The following is an 18,618-nucleotide window of genomic DNA, read 5'->3' as shown; positions in this document are numbered from 1 at the left end:
CAATGTCAAAATAAGTGCACTCATCGACTATATATGAATGTTTTACCATAAATGGTAACCATTAAGTTGAACTTTTATGCAATTAATAGTCATATCCTAAATCATTCACACCAATCAACTAAAACATTTAAGGTCTATGGAAGTTTTGTTTAAAGGAAACAGAACAATGGTATATGTTATATGCATACGAGTATAATTAAACACTGCTTTGAAATTTTCTAAAGAAAAACCAACATTGATACAGTGTTGATTATTCGCTATGTCATCTAAGAATAAGTAAATTCTTAAGGCCTTTTCGAACACGCTTAAAATCCTGAAATTAGTCAGTATAAAGAGAAGTGATGACGGCTTCAAATGCATCATATAAAAATGCGGTAAGTAGGCAGGTGTGAAAAAAACCATTACAATCTACCTTACTGATAGTCCAAGGTTATGAAGCTATAGCTATTATTTAAGAAAGTTAAGGTAATGATATACGTAAATGATAGAGAAAAAGTATCTCACTCTGTATCTGTAAAACTCTTCAAAGCTTCGCCACTCGTGAAAATATGTTGGTCTATGACACTCGTGAAATAAAATGCACATATGTTCGAAAAAATAACGAAACACTTTTATTTTAAGTGGGACATGAATACATAACCAAATTACTACGCCGCCATTTAATGAATGAAAATTTGGATGGTCAAATGTGTTAGCAAAACAAATGCGGATACTCACTGGATTATAAACATTTTAAGACTGCATGTGTTTCATGATACATGAATATTCAGTCATCTTACTGTCAAAGATTAGTCTGTTTCGCTTGAAAACAGGTTTGTTTTCCAGGTTTAGAATTGAATGCCACGTTAGTTTGTTGAATTTTGAGGCGTGGGTGGGGTAACAAAATATCAGATAATCTAAAAGTTGTTGTGTGAATTTTCCGGGAAGCTCGTTTTACGTGTTACAAGGGCAAACAGTTCAAAATACATTTGAACGATGATATAAAGTTCTATTTATGTTCGAATAGCTGTTTTTGTCTGTAATTTGTTTGGTATGAAAGCAAATGTTCGAACATTCAGCTCCAAAATCGGGATAACCGGTAATAAACGGTAAGTTGTTAATTTCCGAATATATATTTATTTAAATTTATAAAACATTCCTTTACATATTAAACATTTTTGGCCAACATTTACTGGTTCAAAGTGAAGTGTTCTGTTTTGATCAAGGGGAAATAACTACGAAGGAATTTAAAAGTAGTTCTGAAAGTTGATATTTTCACTCCTTATTTTGCAGTGAAAATATCAAATTGATATTTTCACTGTTATTATTTTACTGTTAAAACCCCATATTTCATCGAAAAGCATCAAAGAATAATAAAGTATCGTCTACGCTTATCAATTAGGAGCGAATGATATAATGTTATATGTTCTGATGTCAAAATAATTACAGCATTATAACCTTAACCCTGATCTTGGCTAAAAAACATAGCCTATATTAAAGGCACAAACACGGACAAAATAGCCATAAAGCCACGTAAACGTAAAGCTACAGGCAGTCCGGAGCTCGAGACATTTGTTAGATATTTCGATCACTCTCAGGCATCAAAACCCAAATCGCAAACATTGATTGGAACCACAGAAACTTTCGTCAAGACAAGCACGATGAACAACTGAGTTACCTTAGTTATAACGTAAAATTGCACAATTTTGTATATAAACTCATTCCTTCCTTTTAAAATATCTGCATGGAATTTGCTTGCAGTTAAGGCAAAGACTGTAAACAATATTGCTGGTTTTATAAGCAACCTTCTATTCTGATAAGCCAAAAACACCTACTAGACTATTTTATAACGGTGAACGTCGGTTAAAGGTCCTTCACACTTGCATATGCAGCGATTGTAGTTAACTGAATCACTATCTCTATGTTAAATATTGTTCCCTCGCCATTTTGTAGGTGTGGAAGTGGAAGACAGGAGACTACATACTACTTTCTCTGTATTTGTCCTCTCTTTACTGAACAAAGGCAGCATATGTTTAATACTGTTCAATCTCTGACTGTGTTGATCTACCGTTCGTTATTAAATGGTGACGACACACTGACTGAAGAGTTAAACAGTACTCTGTTTGATGCAGTTAATCGTTTTATTCATTCGTCAACATTTTTGAAAGCCAGTAATCGACTACACCCATCAACACTCACACATCCCTTAGTTTAAACGTTATATATTTGACAAAGATTGTCTGGCTTCGTTGCCACTAACCAAGACACATCGTTTACCTTGCCTCTCTTTCTATTTCATCTTCCTTCATCATTTCTGATTTATTTGATCAAATCGCTTCAAACGTAAAAGTTTGGTTGTTATTTAAGTTTATTGTTACATTAGTTTTCATTGTTTAAGTGTTTTTTTTTGTTGGAAGCTTCAAGTTTATAAATGACTTTAAATCATTTTGTTGTGATTTGTTGTTTAAACTTGTGTAATATGCTTTATTCATTAATTTTATTGAGGATTATTTGGTAATATGTTTATTGTTGGACTGTTAAAGTCTTGTTAAAGTGGATTTGAAGAATTATGTTGTAACTTCCGATGAACTTTTCGATGAACTATTTTTATTTATAATTTCAAGAATTATGTTTTATTGTTACATTTTTTGGCTTTTTAAAGAGTCTTTATTCCCTGTTTTTTTCTGAAATTATTTGCTTCGAAATTTGGTTGATTTGATTTGTAGAATGTTATATTCCACAAAAAAATATATATGACAAACTTAAGGAAAGGGATAAAATTGCTTTGCTATTGATTTGAATAGTTTACAATATAGAAAAGGATAAATCGTATTGAATCCAGTTCAAAAGTGTTTATTTTTTATCGACGTAGTGTGCCCCTAGACGAAACAGAGGGTATGACAATGTCTCGCGTTTCGATGTTACGAACACGCAAAAACCGCTTTACGGGGCACAATTGTACGCACTTCGAATTATCTAGTTGTATCAACGGTTAATGTAGTGTTTTAACCAAATTCGGGACCTGAAAACACTTGTTTTAAAATTACCAGTACGGAAAACAAATGTAAATAATTGTGTGCTCTTTCTTTAAGCGAAAATGACACGAAACCCAAAAAATAAATTATAAACATAAACTCATATGAAGATACGAATGCCACGCAAAATACGAATTTTAAAGGCTATCTCACTCTAGTGCAAACGAACCTATTTCACCACAGGTCAAATGAGCGCTTTTTATTAATGGTCGGGATCCAAAGAATATTGTATTTAAATTTATAGCGAAACAAGTCTACAAAACGAATGTAGTTCAAATGCATGTTTAAGTAAGATACCAAACATGAACAAATTTTTTAAATATAAACAATATACCCTCCAATGTTAACCAATTCTCCCAAAATAGCAGATTGTACCAGTGTGTTTCATAAACCCTTCTGCTTTTATCTGCCACTTTTGTTCACTGATAAAAGTCCCCTCAGTCCAAAAGGTTTTGTATTTGATTCATATCGATTGCGCAACATTTCATATTAAAACTGAATTTTCTCATGCAATCTTGACAACTTTTTTTTGTCTAGTGATGAGCCAAATCTTGCGGTACATGTTTTAATACCGGTGATACTAGACTGCTGATTGAATAAGAGATCACAGTTTTTTGTAACATTTAGTTCAAAAATTGGTATTTTATGGCTAAAAGCGTTATTTACGCTTGAAGAAACATTCAATTTTCGACAGTTTTCCTAACAATTGTGATCTGTTATTATAAGTTATTTCTATGACTGCATTAAAAGCAATGATGCCAAAATGAGCTGATTCTGAGGCAAAAATGTAAAAGAATATTGTCAGATCAGTTGTCAGATCTCTGAGGTTGTAGCCTTGATTTTTATTTTGGAATTAAGTTTTTTTTCGAAAAATATTTTTAAAATTTAATTTCATGTTTCAACATATCACTTGAATTTGATTTTCAAAACAACAAGCTTATGTGCCTTTCCTTTTCACTAAAATAAATTCGTTCAGCGGTATACAGCATCTTTATATCCCTCTGCTCGTTTTATATTGCGTAAGATTGGAACATATAACGAAAGAGATTGCCACCAAATTGGTTTAAAAAACTGCCACACTAAGACACAGTAACCAATAAGACACAGTTACCAAGCCTCTACGGGTATAATGATTTATGTACCCTTTAAGGTGTTCGCAGTATACAGGATGGACCACCTCCCAGGGTGCTATTTGACCACTTTCAACATGAGTGATAGAAACAACTACAACAGCAACGGCCAGAAACAGGTAGGTGTTGCTCACAAACTTCTTTCTTCTTCCAATAATGAACACACCTTATGTACTGTCGTTCATATTTAATTGAACGTTAAATGACATATTTTAAACTATTGACTGTTACCGACAGACAGAAAAACAAATAAAAATGCTTAAAGTAGGCAAGCCGGTACTTTCGTGAAACGTTGTGTATAACAATAAAGGACAACGTCTGTTTTGGTTATCCAAGAAGAAATATTGATTTATACTCGGAAAGCAGCTCAGTAAAGCATCACCTTTGTGATATACAGTCAATATTCAAAGACGACCCCTATTTTCCTATGGAGCTGCAGTGTTATGATATATTGTACTTGTACATTGTTCAAGATATTATATCAGTATAATAATCAATAATATATTTTATCTTAATATTAAACAGATATCTATTGAGGTAACTCGCACCTTCAAGCAACGCTACTCATTGACAGACATCACCGTTAATAGGGTAGTGCTGGGACCGCAGGCGGCCTCCATGTGCGCCGGAAGAGATCTTTACATGCTCAGACAACAAACAGGTAGATACCGTCAATTGTAAAATGGAGAGCACTCATTTAACAAATATTGATATCAGTTTTATAAGTCGCAACCATACGGAAAATGTAACCTCCTGGACTCCAAAAATCTCAAGCGTAACATAATTCACTATATGTTATTGAGTCAAACTTGATTTTTTAATGATATAACAAAACATCTTATCTTGATAACCTATGCTTGAGTTTCTGAAAAAAGTATCAAAATTAAGTAATATATGTTTTGCGAAAACAAATCTCGATCCTGCTGATCCTTTTATAAGAAGTTTAAGATTCTTCGAGAATTTTGGAGCCTTTACACAAAAGTGTCATCAAGGTTTCACTGTAAATATGTCATGATGTGTTGGTTTACCTAAAATCTTATGTTTACTGAAGCAAAACATAGAGTTAACAGCATATATAATACAATTTTAGGTATAAACAGTATATCATTATACCTTTAATGTAAACATCCGTCATTTATTCCTCTTTAAAATGAGCTGTTAAAGTGCCATCAAACTCTTTGTAGAACTAAGACAAATATATTTTAAACAAGGAAAAAACCTTCTTTTTAAATATGTTATTTTAAAAAAAAGTTCACATAGCTCTCAAAATAGCTTTTGTCATTATTCCCATATCTCAGCTCATACTATGCTGTATATGCGGGTGTCCTAATTCATAAAGATCGCGATTCCTGATGTTTAACCGATCGAAAACAGTTATTTACATTTTTCTTAACTTCAGAGTCTCCGACCGACAGTGGGCTAGTTAAGAGAATGACTGTCGCGTGGTCCGGCTACCTTTGTTTTTGAGGTGTCTTCGTTCATGTTGAAATTAGTACAGATTAGCGGAGAGCATAGCGAAAGAAAGACTTTGTTGTGATTTTCAAAAGGGACGCCAACGGAGTCGTAAATATATAACTTTACGTAAAGTATATGCAATTAGTCTATACCACGCGATTTTTGTCACAGAATGTAAGCAAAATGAGATGGGTATTTCAGGTATACTTGTGCCGCTGTTTGCTTCCGGTTATTTGTGATTTAATAAATGCGGGAAACACTTTAATATATGAATGGAGAACTTGATACAATGTTCTCTTTAAGATTCTAGAACATACTTTAAAGTTAATCTTTCACTGTAATGAAAATACAAATATGCATAATGCGTTGATGGAAATCTTATTTTAAAGACAGCCGACAACAACATCGCATATTCATCAATATTACAGATGTTGCGAAACAATATTTATATGAAAAACTTCAGACACAACATACACCCCGTTTAATGGCACAGGGTAAACGCCAAAGCCATAAAACACAAAAACAAACAATCACAAACCAGAAACATGAAACAATAGCACAATACTCCACAAACAACACAGTACATATATATTTTATACACGCGTGTTTCATCACGCACGGTTGTTGAAATTGTGCTAAAGGGTCTATTTCACTACACTAACACTGTGAACTCAAGCAGATGGTCCAGTGCTTTCATGTTTAGAAACCAAAAATATATGTGCACTCAATTCACGTGTGCAACATACAAGTTAATAGTTTTTTTATATCTTGAAACAACAACAATGTGTTAATCCATCAATGCGAACTTGAACTTGGTTGCTTGCTTAAAACATACGATTGTCCCAAACCTACTATATGTTTCTGATCGATAAATACCAATATCGTCCACACATGTTGTGAGACCAACACTTTTAAGTTATTGTAACCCCGGATTGTCAGTTTTCTCCCTTTGATAGCCTACATCTTTAAAAGCCACGGAAAGTATATCTTCGTAATAGATATGGAGTTTGATGCGAAGTAGAAGTGGAGCAATCGATGTTTATATTTATACTGTTGACCTACTGGAAACGATTTCAATTGAATCACTGTGTCTTTTAAGTCACAAAGAAATTGAAAATGATCAGTTCTTTCCTTTAGCTTGTAATGTTTTGTTTTGTAGCAATATAACACGATCCTTCTACTTTCCCTACACCAAGGATAACCTTTCTTTTATCCCATATTCAGTGTATTTGGTGTAAACTTTTACTTCTTAAATAAATTTTCTTTCTCTCTGACCTTGATTTGTGTTAAAGCCATACTGATATTCTCTTATTTAATCGAAGTCAAATAAATTGCTTAACTGTGAGCCAGTAAATAATATATTTAGACTGCTTTTCGAAATACCCATCTGTTCTTTTGACCAATATTAAATGACTCGATCGTGAAATGTTATATCAGGACGTTGACATGGATTTATTTTGGCATAGCGTTTTGAATGCGCCACCTGAGCCATTACAAAACTAACAGGATTGAGTGGTTGACCCCTACAAAACACATACATGTTGAAATGGAACCTCCAGAGCCTCCTCCACGAAGTCTTCTTTGCTACTATTTGATGTCGCTTTTACTTTGCAGATCGTTTGCCTTTTTGTATTAAAAAAAACAACATTAATAAGTTACCCTTCATCCGCATACCAACAACGTTCATTGATAGATACAATCTTATTATCTGAAGAAAATTATCAATCACGGTAATCGATTTTATATAAACTAAACCATAACGCATGGATTTAACGAGAACTCCAATGTCCTAGATTGAACAAACTAAGTAAACAACATTTCAGACTCAGTTATGCTGTATATAATTGTTATGTTATCTTCGGAATAAAATAGAATATTTCATTCGCTACACAAATGGTATTGAACTCATGTTCAACGTATGGAAAGATAGATCGATACATAAGTGTAACCGACACTGACCTTGTATCCGTTGCCGACCTTACTTTCACTGTCCTTCATTGTTCCCATCTGTGGTTTCATTCTCAACTTAGTTACTTAAAAACTAGTTGTTAGACCTATATTTTTTTCAAAAGCCTTGTATGAAGGTTAAATAAGGTGACTTATATACAATCTAAGAGCAGGATATTTAAAACTGGTTGGTTAGCTGTGAGCCAATAGACATGAAACGAATATTAAAAAGCAGTATAATTAACAAGCTGTCTTGCAGTTCAACAATTTACATAATTAGTTCACTTCTTAGGTTTTTATGGAGATTTTTTTATTATAGCTAAATCTCAAGTAACATATAAGTTAAATGTTATTTTTGTACACTGAATAATTTATATTTAACCATCTCCATGACTCCATGCAAACGTAGATTGATTGGCCTTTAGAACCACCTGACTGAAGAGCGTGAATGCATCAAAACCATTTTACACCCAAGATAGATGCACTGTTACTTATAATCGGCAAGATAATAAAGCTATTGAAAGTGAACGCGGCATTAGGTATACAACCGACGAGAATAGCAATAAGGAGTCAAAATGCACGCTGAGAATTTTCAACAGCGTTGGCTTTCATAGTATAATCAACGAATTCGTTGATAACAAGGCCAATTACCGTCTTTACATAAACTGGTTCTACCAGGGATGAAATTGAAACAGGTAAGTTCTGCAGATTAAATACTTAAGTGAACGCAGCATTAGGTATACAACCGACGAGTATAGCAATAAGGAGTCAAAATGCACGCTGAGCATTTTCAACAGCGTTGGCATTCATAGTATAATCAAGGAATTCGTTGATAACAATGTCAATTACCGTCTTTACATAAACTGGTTCTACCAGGGATGAAATTGAAACAGGTAAGTTCTGCAGATTGAATACTTAAGTAAAGTACATGCTACTCTCGGTATAATTATTGGTCATCAATAATAAAACACCAATCAGCTAAGTCATGTCGATTATCTGTTTTGTTTAAAGCTAGCAAAACAGTGTCATTTACGTATAATAAAATGCATATTATCTCATATTCTACAGAAAAGACAGCATCTCGATATTGTTAGTACTTCCCTATGTCATCTAAGAGTAGATTAAATACAAATGAAGACAGGATGAAACATGTAAAAAAAGCCAAAACAATCTACCTTACTGACAGCCCAAGGTTATTGAAACAATTAAACTATCATTAAAGTGGTACAACTAGCTTGAAAATATACAGCTCAACAATTAACACAGCTAGACCACTACTAACGCATTTGTGATGGTTCATCGCTTCCGATCTTTTCATGATAATTGAATCTCTAGTTACATATAATTTGTTACTTTTTCTTATATGAGATGACTTCTTTAAAGTGTCCCATGTCTATGGCATTATGCACACGTAGATATAAACTATCAATACAGGACTCGTGATCCAGTGCAAATCGAATCAATGAGCATTTTTACATAGTAGATTTAATTTAAGCAAGTAGTACACTCATGATTGTCGCGAAAGGAAATTCGTTTCGTTCAATAATGTCTGTCACGTTTCTCGAGCTGACCTTCTGCTGTCTTCGTCAGCTAGTCAGGTATGACTGGCTATCCTGGTTGTTAAAAATGCCTTGTAAATGTGTTGATTGTGCCGTTCACCGAAATACTACACCCATGATAAACAGGGTGTTAAGGACACCTGATAATACACAAACACTCATTTGCTAGCTTATTGAGTGAAACAGTGTTAAACACCAAATCAACGAAACATGGTGCTCTTTTTCGTCGTTGTATACTATCACTTTGTACGGATTTTAAACCAACCAAATGTTATATATAATGCGCGCTTGGTTTACATTTTGTTTGCTTTAAATTTCGATTGGTAAACGTTTCGATTGGTTTACATTTTAACAGAAAAGGCACCAAATAGACTTGCCTTTAATCTATAATTTTCAACAATTTATCATCAAAAGAAATATTTAACCTGGTTTGGTTGCATTTTCCTCAAAAATACTCTAAGAACACATCTATTTTAAATATCGCACACAATTGGGGTCACACAAGTGCATTCATATATCGCTATCATTTTGTTTTGAAATTGCAGTATTTATTCAGGAAACCCTAACAATTAGGTACTCAACTGTGCTCATACCAAAACATTTAGCATGTTATCCATTGGTATTGCATTTTAAAATTTCGATGTAATGACCTTAAACCTTATCAGCTCTTGTAGATGATGTGTTGATTAAATGGATTTTATGTAACCTTCATATATTTAACAAACATTTTAAATTATTGTAATAGTTTTAAAATAGAACAAAACTATATGATGAAGTGAACGTATCGTTCGATCGCTTTTTCGAATCGATATTTCTGAGATGTAATTCTATTTCGAAAATGCTTACTTGAGTTGTCACTTGAGACAACGTTTATCTGATTTGGACCGTAACCATTTTGACAGACATTGATTTAATAATTGAACTAAAAATTATGTTCTTGCAAATTGTTGTCGTACGGTCGTTGACAAGGAGGTCAATAAGTATGTGATATAAGAATAAAAAGTACTAATTACCAAATACTTCAAGAATTAAAAGAATACAAATCACTTATAGAATTTATAAAATATAAGCGTATCATTGTTAATTAATAAAACATGTTCCTGAATACGAGATAATACGTCTTTGTCATAAAAAAGATGTTATTTTGTTCTCACGAAATAATATCACCATGTATTATCCATAAACACTTTTTCATTTTTTGTTGTTGCAAAAATAAAAAAACATAAGCTTGCCATTGTTTATTAAAACACCTTTTTTGTTAAAATGTCTAATGCTGCTTTAAAGCGATTAATATTTATAAAACAAGTTGTTATTTCGTAATCACAAAATAATTACATCAACCGTATTACCATTTATTTATAAATCACCATGTATTATCCATAAACACTTTTTCATTTTTTGTTGTTGCAAAAATAAAAAAAACATAAGCTTGCCATTGTTTATTAAAACACCTTTTTTGTTAAAATGTCTAATGCTGCTTTAAAGCGATTAATATTTATAAAACAAGTTGTTATTTCGTAATCACAAAATAATTACATCAACCGTATTACCATTTATTTATAATCATTTCTTTATTTCTTTTCTTGCAAAAACATAAAAGCCGCATATTGCGAGTTTTGGCCTTCGGACATTTTTCTTTTTCGTTTATTTTGAGGTTTTGATTTACAGTGAACATGTACAAATTTCCAAACACAAAACCTTCATTGTGTTTTCATTAATTACGAACATCAAACGAGATATTAAGCATTAAACTTCATGGGACGCCAAAAAGCCAACGTAAGGCGGAAAAATTGTCACAGTAACGTAAGTATTACGACATTTTAATATTCGCTTTAGGTCGATGGATGACAGCTAACCAGCCAGAAATTTATAATGCAACTTTCTGTATCGCATCAAGACTCACAGCAAGAAGGCTACATACGGCGAAGACTAAACACGGTCTTACTAGATATTTTGAAATATACATTTAGCTTTTAGCAATATTCTCGGACTTACTACTTTCAAAGTTACTTCTTTGAGAATGAAACCCCAGTTGGGAACATTTATGGACAGTGAAGGTCAAGTCTGCAACGGGGTCAAGGTCAGTGTTTGTTTTGTTTCTCATTACAGAGGGGAAAAGGGTATCTATTTATTTAGCCAAACGAATAACACGGGGTAAATGCATTAACTACTATTAGCGATTGGGATACTCAGATATTTTCTGAACTCAATATCATTATATATAATATTTCGTTCTTAAATGTTGCCTGCCAAAGATAGTGTTACCTGTAATTGGGGTCATTTTAATATGTTGTTTTTAGGACAATGGAGATCTCTTAACATTTTCGTGTTACGGTTTCGTTTATAAGATATACCATAAATGATAATTCGGTGCTTTGCAATAATATATTATCTATCAATAGAAGCTTTTGAATTGAGTTTGACTGTTAATGTTATTGATGTTAGTTTCTTCATAAGGGATGGTAGGAGACTTAGAATTGCGTGAGTAAACTTGCGCTCTTAGTTATAGCATGTAAAGCCAGTTTTGTTAGATATGGTTAAGAACGTAAGAAGAAACAGATGGATTATTTGAAGCGCACACACACAATAGTTGTAAGGTTTCAATCCAACTCAGATAGCTTAATCGCGCAAACCGTTTTGTATGTATTTGTAACCCTTCATATTTTGAATTTGATTGAATATGTTAAAGGTGGTTTATGATAAATAATTACTAAATTTAAAACGCAATAAAGCTATAGCATTGGCAAACAAAAATGGCAAACTGTAAGGTTGGTTAAGCACGCATTTCACTGAAAACATAATTCTGAAATGTTTGTGGAACAAATATATATAGGAAGCATTAAGAGATTTAAGGTAAGTTATAATTCATTGATGGATTTGTAAGAGACATGCTATACATTTATGTTTTTTCTATCAGTAGTACGTTTGATAATATATATATAATAAAAAAGACATGTTTTACTTCTTACATTTAATAACTTTTCAAATTAGATGTTATTATTTCAGTAGTTCATTTATCAAATACTCGTGTGTACATTTCAGGAAAACACTTTTTTGCGTTGAGATACACAGAACACTTGTGTTATAATGTATTGACAACATAATAACATAACGACAAACATAAAGTTTTGAACACTTTCAATCTCCTTTTGTCTATATAGAGATAGTGTTTCAATTGAAATCGAATCAGCTAAACAGAAGTTAATTTGCCAGCGATGGCTTTCATGCTACTTGGAATCAAATTCAACCTTTTTGTTTTGGTCTTCATCAACTAAGCCAGACACATACCAGCCAAAGATGGACTATTTTATTACACAAATTTACTTTTATTTCTTAAGATTGTCGGTTTAACTCTCAATAGGAGAACCAGGCAGGAAGGCGAACGTTGCTAGTGGCAGGCGCATGTGTATTTCTGACTCTCTTGACGGCCGCCATTTTGGGATCCGTGTATCTGGGTTACTCACTCCATCTACGAGGCCCGACAGGGAAACAACAGGTGCATTATTCAATGCTTATATTATAATGGTGAGACTCGTGGGCTGGAGCCAATTCAATAGGTATTGGTGACTAAACCTGAATTGTGCAACAATTGATCATATAATTGGCATCTGTATATACAACCGACTTATGCTTACCGCCCGCCCAAGATAACACATGAAGCGAACTTATTGGTGTGCTTGATAAAAGGAAAACATTTTGGTTGTTGTTAGTAATAAATAAAGAAGTAAACGCAAATAAATTAGCGCTTTGGTAATAATATATTTTTTATCATTGTAGACATACATGGCGGATTTCTACCAGGATGGTCACCATATTTTCAAGGAGACTTTAGTCATCACGGACCGTGAGAACATGTATGCCACCATCAACGGCACCGTTGTCAATGACTATGAGACAGTAAGCTGCTTATATAAGAACATCATTATATTTAAACGTAAATTTTATAAAAAAAATAAACATAACAAAGTTAATATTGTAAACAATAGGAAACGATTTCGCTGAAAGTATATAGGCAAATAATCAGTTTTGACCTGTGTATGTGTTTATATTATTGTTTTCGGGGTATCCCAGTTATTCAAATATAAAGTTTATAAACCGGTCAAGCCAGGGTGAACAAAGGGTTGTGTGTTTTTCGTAAATAGATGTTAGTCTTCTTAGTGTTCGCTTTTTAACCATAAACATGATTCAAATGCCACAAGCTTGAATTTAACGAGACATATATCGAGAAATACATGAAGTAAGTAAAATAAAAGCACTGCTCAATAATTGCCAACCAAATTTCTTTCATCATAATAAAAGCCGCCAAATGATTACATGCCTGACAAAATAATAATAAAAATGGATACAACTGGTTTCAGTCAGCTTATTTCAACGCATACGGTTAAACATCACTATTATATAAACATGGTAGTTTAGTAAACTTGTTACAGTGAACGAGTTTAACGCAAAGTTAGATAAATGTTTTATGTTCTATGTCTTTTGTGTTTACCCAGTGCCATCAAACCGGGTTTATGTTTAAACGTTTTGCTACTGAGCTTGTTTCTGTAATTTTTTGCATTAATATTCTTAAACACTTCTCATGAGCCATCCGACTTAACGAAAAATGTCGATTAAAACGAGCCTTATCACAAAGCTTACTGAATAAAATCTTGAATGTCAACAATTTTCGCTTAAATGTTTACCAATTCCACTACATTAATGAGTTTGTTTAAATGTTTGATAAACGTTTCTGCTGTCATATAACACTGTGGCCAGGTGTAAAATAATTGCATGAAGACCGAAATGTTCTCTGTTAAATCACTGTTACCAGTGCAACTGTATTGTCTATTGTTTGACAAATGTTGACGAATTTAATTTAACTGGCTAATGTAGAGAGTGTAGCCAAAACTGTCCTAATATATACTACAATAAGACACAGTGTCTAAACCTCTACGATTATAAAAGTATATCTACCACCTTAGGGATTCCAAGTGTACAAGATGGAACACCTGCCAGGATGCTACCTAACCTCTTTCAACATGAGTAATAGGGACGACTTCAGCAGTAACGGACAACGACAGGTTAGTGCTGACGAGGCTCGTCAATTTTCTCTTCCTATACTGTACTGACATTATATCTGTGTTTAGTAACAATTTACGGTTGCTTACTAAAGTTAAGTGTTTTGTTTTGTATCCCAGTTGCATCGCAGCGAATACACTGTAACCGTTAGCCGAAAACTCATTTAGTTAACGTTGCAGCCATGAGTTCATTAAAATTGTTTGCGGCTATTATGTGCGATGCAACACTAATTGCTTACGTAAGCCATTTACTCCAATACCGGGAGGTTTCTGACAGACATATTCAAAAAGATATTAATGCTTCAAACATGCTAGCATATAAAATATTTTTTTAAATGGTGTTAATTAAAAGACAAATCTTTGATAAAACAGCATGCATCTCAGAGTAGCATGACTTCATTAGTTTACCTTTGACATAATTCAGAGGAGACAACCCTTATTTTCTTTTTTTTATTGGAGTTGCAGTGTCTTTATAAAATCCTATTATACTAGTACATGGTTTCAGATTTTTATATCAATGCGAGCAGTATTTGAGTGTTCTTTGTTAATATCAGCAGGTGTCTATTGAAGTAACTCAGACCTCCAGGCAGCGCTACTCAGTGACAGACATCGCCGTTAATTCTGCGGTGCTTGGACCGCAGGCGGCCACCATGTGTACCGGAAGGGATCTTTTCATGCTCCGACAACAAGCAAGTAAGGGACGTTAACAGTTAAAAACAGGGCGCACGCAAACCTTTAACGAAAATAAATTGCTGTTAACTTTGTTTTACCGGTACACTTGTGTCATAGGTAAAACAAGCGGAAAATTTCACCTTCCGGGCTCAATTTCTCGGAAACTCACAAGCGACGCTGATTTAAGTATCATGTTTCAATTAGACAAAGAAACTTGCTTGAAACTTGATATAATAACAATATACTTAATGTTTTCTTCAAAAGTAACAAACTAGGTTAGGAGGAGTTACACAATTTCTTAAAAAAAATTCTAGTTAGCTTACAAGCTTGATCCTGATAAAGGATCAGCGAAATTTTGCAAGGTCCATATTCAATAACGACTCAGAACCTTTTAAAATGTCATGAATTATCTTGAATATAGGTATATACTTTACAGAATATGTTAAAATAATAGTTAAACATGGTATTTGCAACATATATGGCCAAATTAACCAGAAAATTAGGGCATTTTACCCAATTGTCGAAAAATCATCAATCTTTCAATGTAACCGTGTGATAAGCTTAACATTTCTCTGGCCCTTTTTTAATTTGTGTTTAAAATCATATACAGTTTAATACTGAAGATACTCAACGCCATTAGTAATAGGGTGATGCAAAACGTTCTTTTTTTAACTCATTGAAGTCAAACAAAACTTATATTGATCAACCTTAATTGTGCCGATTTAACAACAACAACAACAATAATAAAAATAATAATAAATCGTTCCGTATAAATTCCGATAGGAATTTGTTAGAGTATTGAAGAACTCCATAAAGGTCCAGACGAAAGAATAATGTGCAGACGTTGTCTGCCAAAATCAGTTTGTATGTGAGTCGTCTTTCATAGAAGTCGATGTTCATAATGTTTAACCGGGGTTTAAATAAACAGTTACTTAGTTTTTCTTAATTTCAGATTCCACGAACAACGGTAGGCTAGTTAAGAGAGCGACGATGAGATGCTTCAGAATTTGTAATTTTGCTGGACGGTGCAAAATCTGGTGTCTCATTTATGAGGATTAGCGAAAATAAAAGAGAAAGTAAAGCTTTGTTGTGAACTAAAAACAAGAACAAGAACTCTAAACGGAGCTGTAAAAATGGAAACCTTCCACGTGATTTTTTGGCACCTTATGTAGGCAGAATTTCGATTGGTGTTTCAGATGTATTGTAGCCGATGTTTGCTTCCGGCTTTTTGTGATTTCATCAATGTAAGAACAATTTACTGCAATAATAATTAGATATTCATAATACGTTGTTGGGAGTTTCTTTTTATTATTTTCTAGGCGGCAAATAATTTTCCATATTCATCATTTGTTTCAGAGATGATAAAATGAGACGACGTGTTTGTTTGTCAACAAAAAACTAAATTATTGTCATAATTGTGACCGATATCCGGCATCTTGGATAGCTTATGTCACTGCCTAAGTCGCGTTAGTCTACAGGAACAACTGTTAACTAACTGTGTTGATGATAAACATAATTGAATTTGACAAGTATTACTTGAATGATACAATATACAATGAAAACTATAGGGACAAGTCGAGCTGTCGGAAATTAAAAACACACCCACACCTTCTTTAGAGGCACAAAGCAAGGATCTAAACGACAATGAACTAGAGACACGTATGAACACCACATACATTAATGCCAACATCACAAACATACCACAAACGCCTGAAATTAGATTAACCGATAAATGATTTAAGTTGGTCAACACTTATCCGGAAGTAAACAGTTCAAGGAACACTATTTTTAGAAGAAAATGACCAGTATATATTCTTATTTAATTAAATTGATAACTACATTTAACGCTTAACGCTTAACATTTAAGAATGGTGTCCATTTAGTATACAAGGGCGTTTGCAAAATATATGTATTAAACGCATAACATATTTTCTTTGTTTATACTTACCGAATCCAAGGACGTTGTTCTGTCAAATCACTGACCTTGTAAATGCTAGAGCACCAGACATTGCTGCCCTTGTTTAAGAATCAAAAATTACATTTGAAGTGATCCCAATGTCATTACACTGCTAAAAATTGATATTTCAACCCCCAATCTCTTAACTAGTACTAGTATTATTACTAGGTCAACTCGAGGTTAGTTGTAAGAAAATGAATTTACTAGAGCGGCAAGATGAGTTCAGTTGTTGCGTCTATTGGGCCTGCCAAAAAGGTTGCGCCACACGCACGATTTCTTAGACCTTTGTGTCAATGTTCAGTGATTCATTTGGCTCTGCATACCGAGTAATATCCTTCATATAGCTATTTCTGAGAGCTCGTTATTCTTGAACATCTACAAAGCCATGGTGAAATATTACGCCGTAGTTTGGTGGCGAGGAGTTTTGGTAACATTCTTATTGTGGTATAACTGTACTTAATTCTAATATAAATACGGAACGAGTTTTGGAGTCGTGCAACTTCATACCATCGCTTTCAATTATAATTTAACATGTATATTATCATAATTTAATATGAGTTGAATGTTTTTATTATTTTAATATCAGAATAAATAACAAACTATGTCACTCAATTCTAGTAGGTAAAGCACATACATATTTTACTTCCATAATATGAAGAGTATAACAGACACTATTTTCTCTATTATCTACATTGTTCATAACAATTACAATTTCAAAATAATTGCTTCATTGTTCTTGTAACCTTGGCTTGTCAGAAAGGTATTTTGGTATGTTTTTTTTTACATCTGCCCTATATACGTATGTTTCTGATGCATTTTAAGCTGTCATTTCTTATCTATGTACACACTAATTTGAGGTTTTTAAGAGTCCCCAAAAGGTGACACCTGTCGCCATTAGTATTAAATCCATACTATGATGACATTGCGAATTACTTACAATGTATAGCGAAATTGGCTTTTCCGTTTAAGATGAGAACGTTTGTATTTTCTTATATATTTTATGCAGATTTCGTTTATATATTGGCAATGAGTATACTTTTTTGACATTGTTATTAATGAATATCTTGAATATACTATGACTGGCAATACTGTTGAAAGTGCTGGGATTCTCATTGCTTAATATTAACTTGTCGGCCCTTATGACACGTTCTAAAGGTAACATGTCTCCATTGTCATGTCGATTTTAAATTACGTTACATCTATCTAGGGTGTGTTGAGTTTTCTTGTAGTAATTAAAAAAAATATGTTTGAAACATCTTTGGCTAGTGTGTCAATATCTTTCAAATAATAGACTCACACTCTTATTAATTTTACTTTGATATATTTTATTAAATGAACAGTAAATCACCGTTAATTTTGTGTATCGGAGGCACAAATCCGTAACACAGTTAAAGTGTTGTCGTTCATTCTAAAATTATACACCTTTTTAAAACAAGTTTTTCTAAATGTAAAAACAGATGAAGAAACAGATGAGTGTTTTTTTGTTTAAACTGAAATAAAAAGAAACTAAAAAATGATTGGCAACAACCCACCAAAAGTCAATCTCGCGAAAATACACAATACATATCTTAATTTACATCTTAGCTTTCAAGACATCTTTTATTTTCCAAACACGCAATTCGTAAGTGTAGATACTAGGTTTTTTTATAAAAAGCTTAAATGTAGGTTACATCTACTGAGAGGCCTTAAAAATGCGCACGCATCCTGTGACGTCTTGCCCCACGTCTACATGTTTTCCCTTTAGCATAAGAGTAACGAATTGCATTTTTGGAGAAAAATACTCAACAAAACTAGACGAACTTTTGCAAGTGTTGCTTACGCAAGTGT

At 33.1% G+C, this 18,618-nt stretch overlaps 1 protein-coding gene across 1 annotated transcript; it reads left to right on the top strand.

Annotated features, from left to right (window-relative positions):
* The first annotated feature begins 4,182 nt into the window (after window positions 1-4,182).
* LOC128241198 (uncharacterized) lies at window positions 4,183-16,063 on the top strand. Its single transcript, XM_052958156.1, has 8 exons — window positions 4,183-4,263; window positions 4,670-4,805; window positions 8,423-8,439; window positions 12,467-12,601; window positions 12,883-13,002; window positions 14,067-14,165; window positions 14,717-14,855; window positions 15,787-16,063. Exons 1-8 carry the CDS (start codon window positions 4,183-4,185, stop codon window positions 15,891-15,893), a joined length of 834 nt encoding a protein of 277 aa, XP_052814116.1. The 3' UTR covers window positions 15,894-16,063.
* The last annotated feature ends 2,555 nt before the right edge of the window (window positions 16,064-18,618 follow it).

Source organism: Mya arenaria, chromosome 7 (assembly GCF_026914265.1).
Source record: "Mya arenaria isolate MELC-2E11 chromosome 7, ASM2691426v1".
NCBI lineage: Eukaryota > Metazoa > Mollusca > Bivalvia > Myida > Myidae > Mya > Mya arenaria.
This window is presented reverse-complemented; position numbering and strand designations above follow the sequence as displayed.

Coding starts and splice junctions, on each gene's coding strand:
- LOC128241198 (XM_052958156.1), top strand. CDS start 4,183: ATGGACCACCTCCCAGGGTGCTATTTGACCACTTTCAACATGAGTGAT. Junction 12,602..12,882: donor GCCCGACAGGGAAACAACAG/GTGCATTATTCA, acceptor TTATCATTGTAG/ACATACATGGCGGATTTCTA. Junction 14,166..14,716: donor GCAGTAACGGACAACGACAG/GTTAGTGCTGAC, acceptor TGTTAATATCAG/CAGGTGTCTATTGAAGTAAC.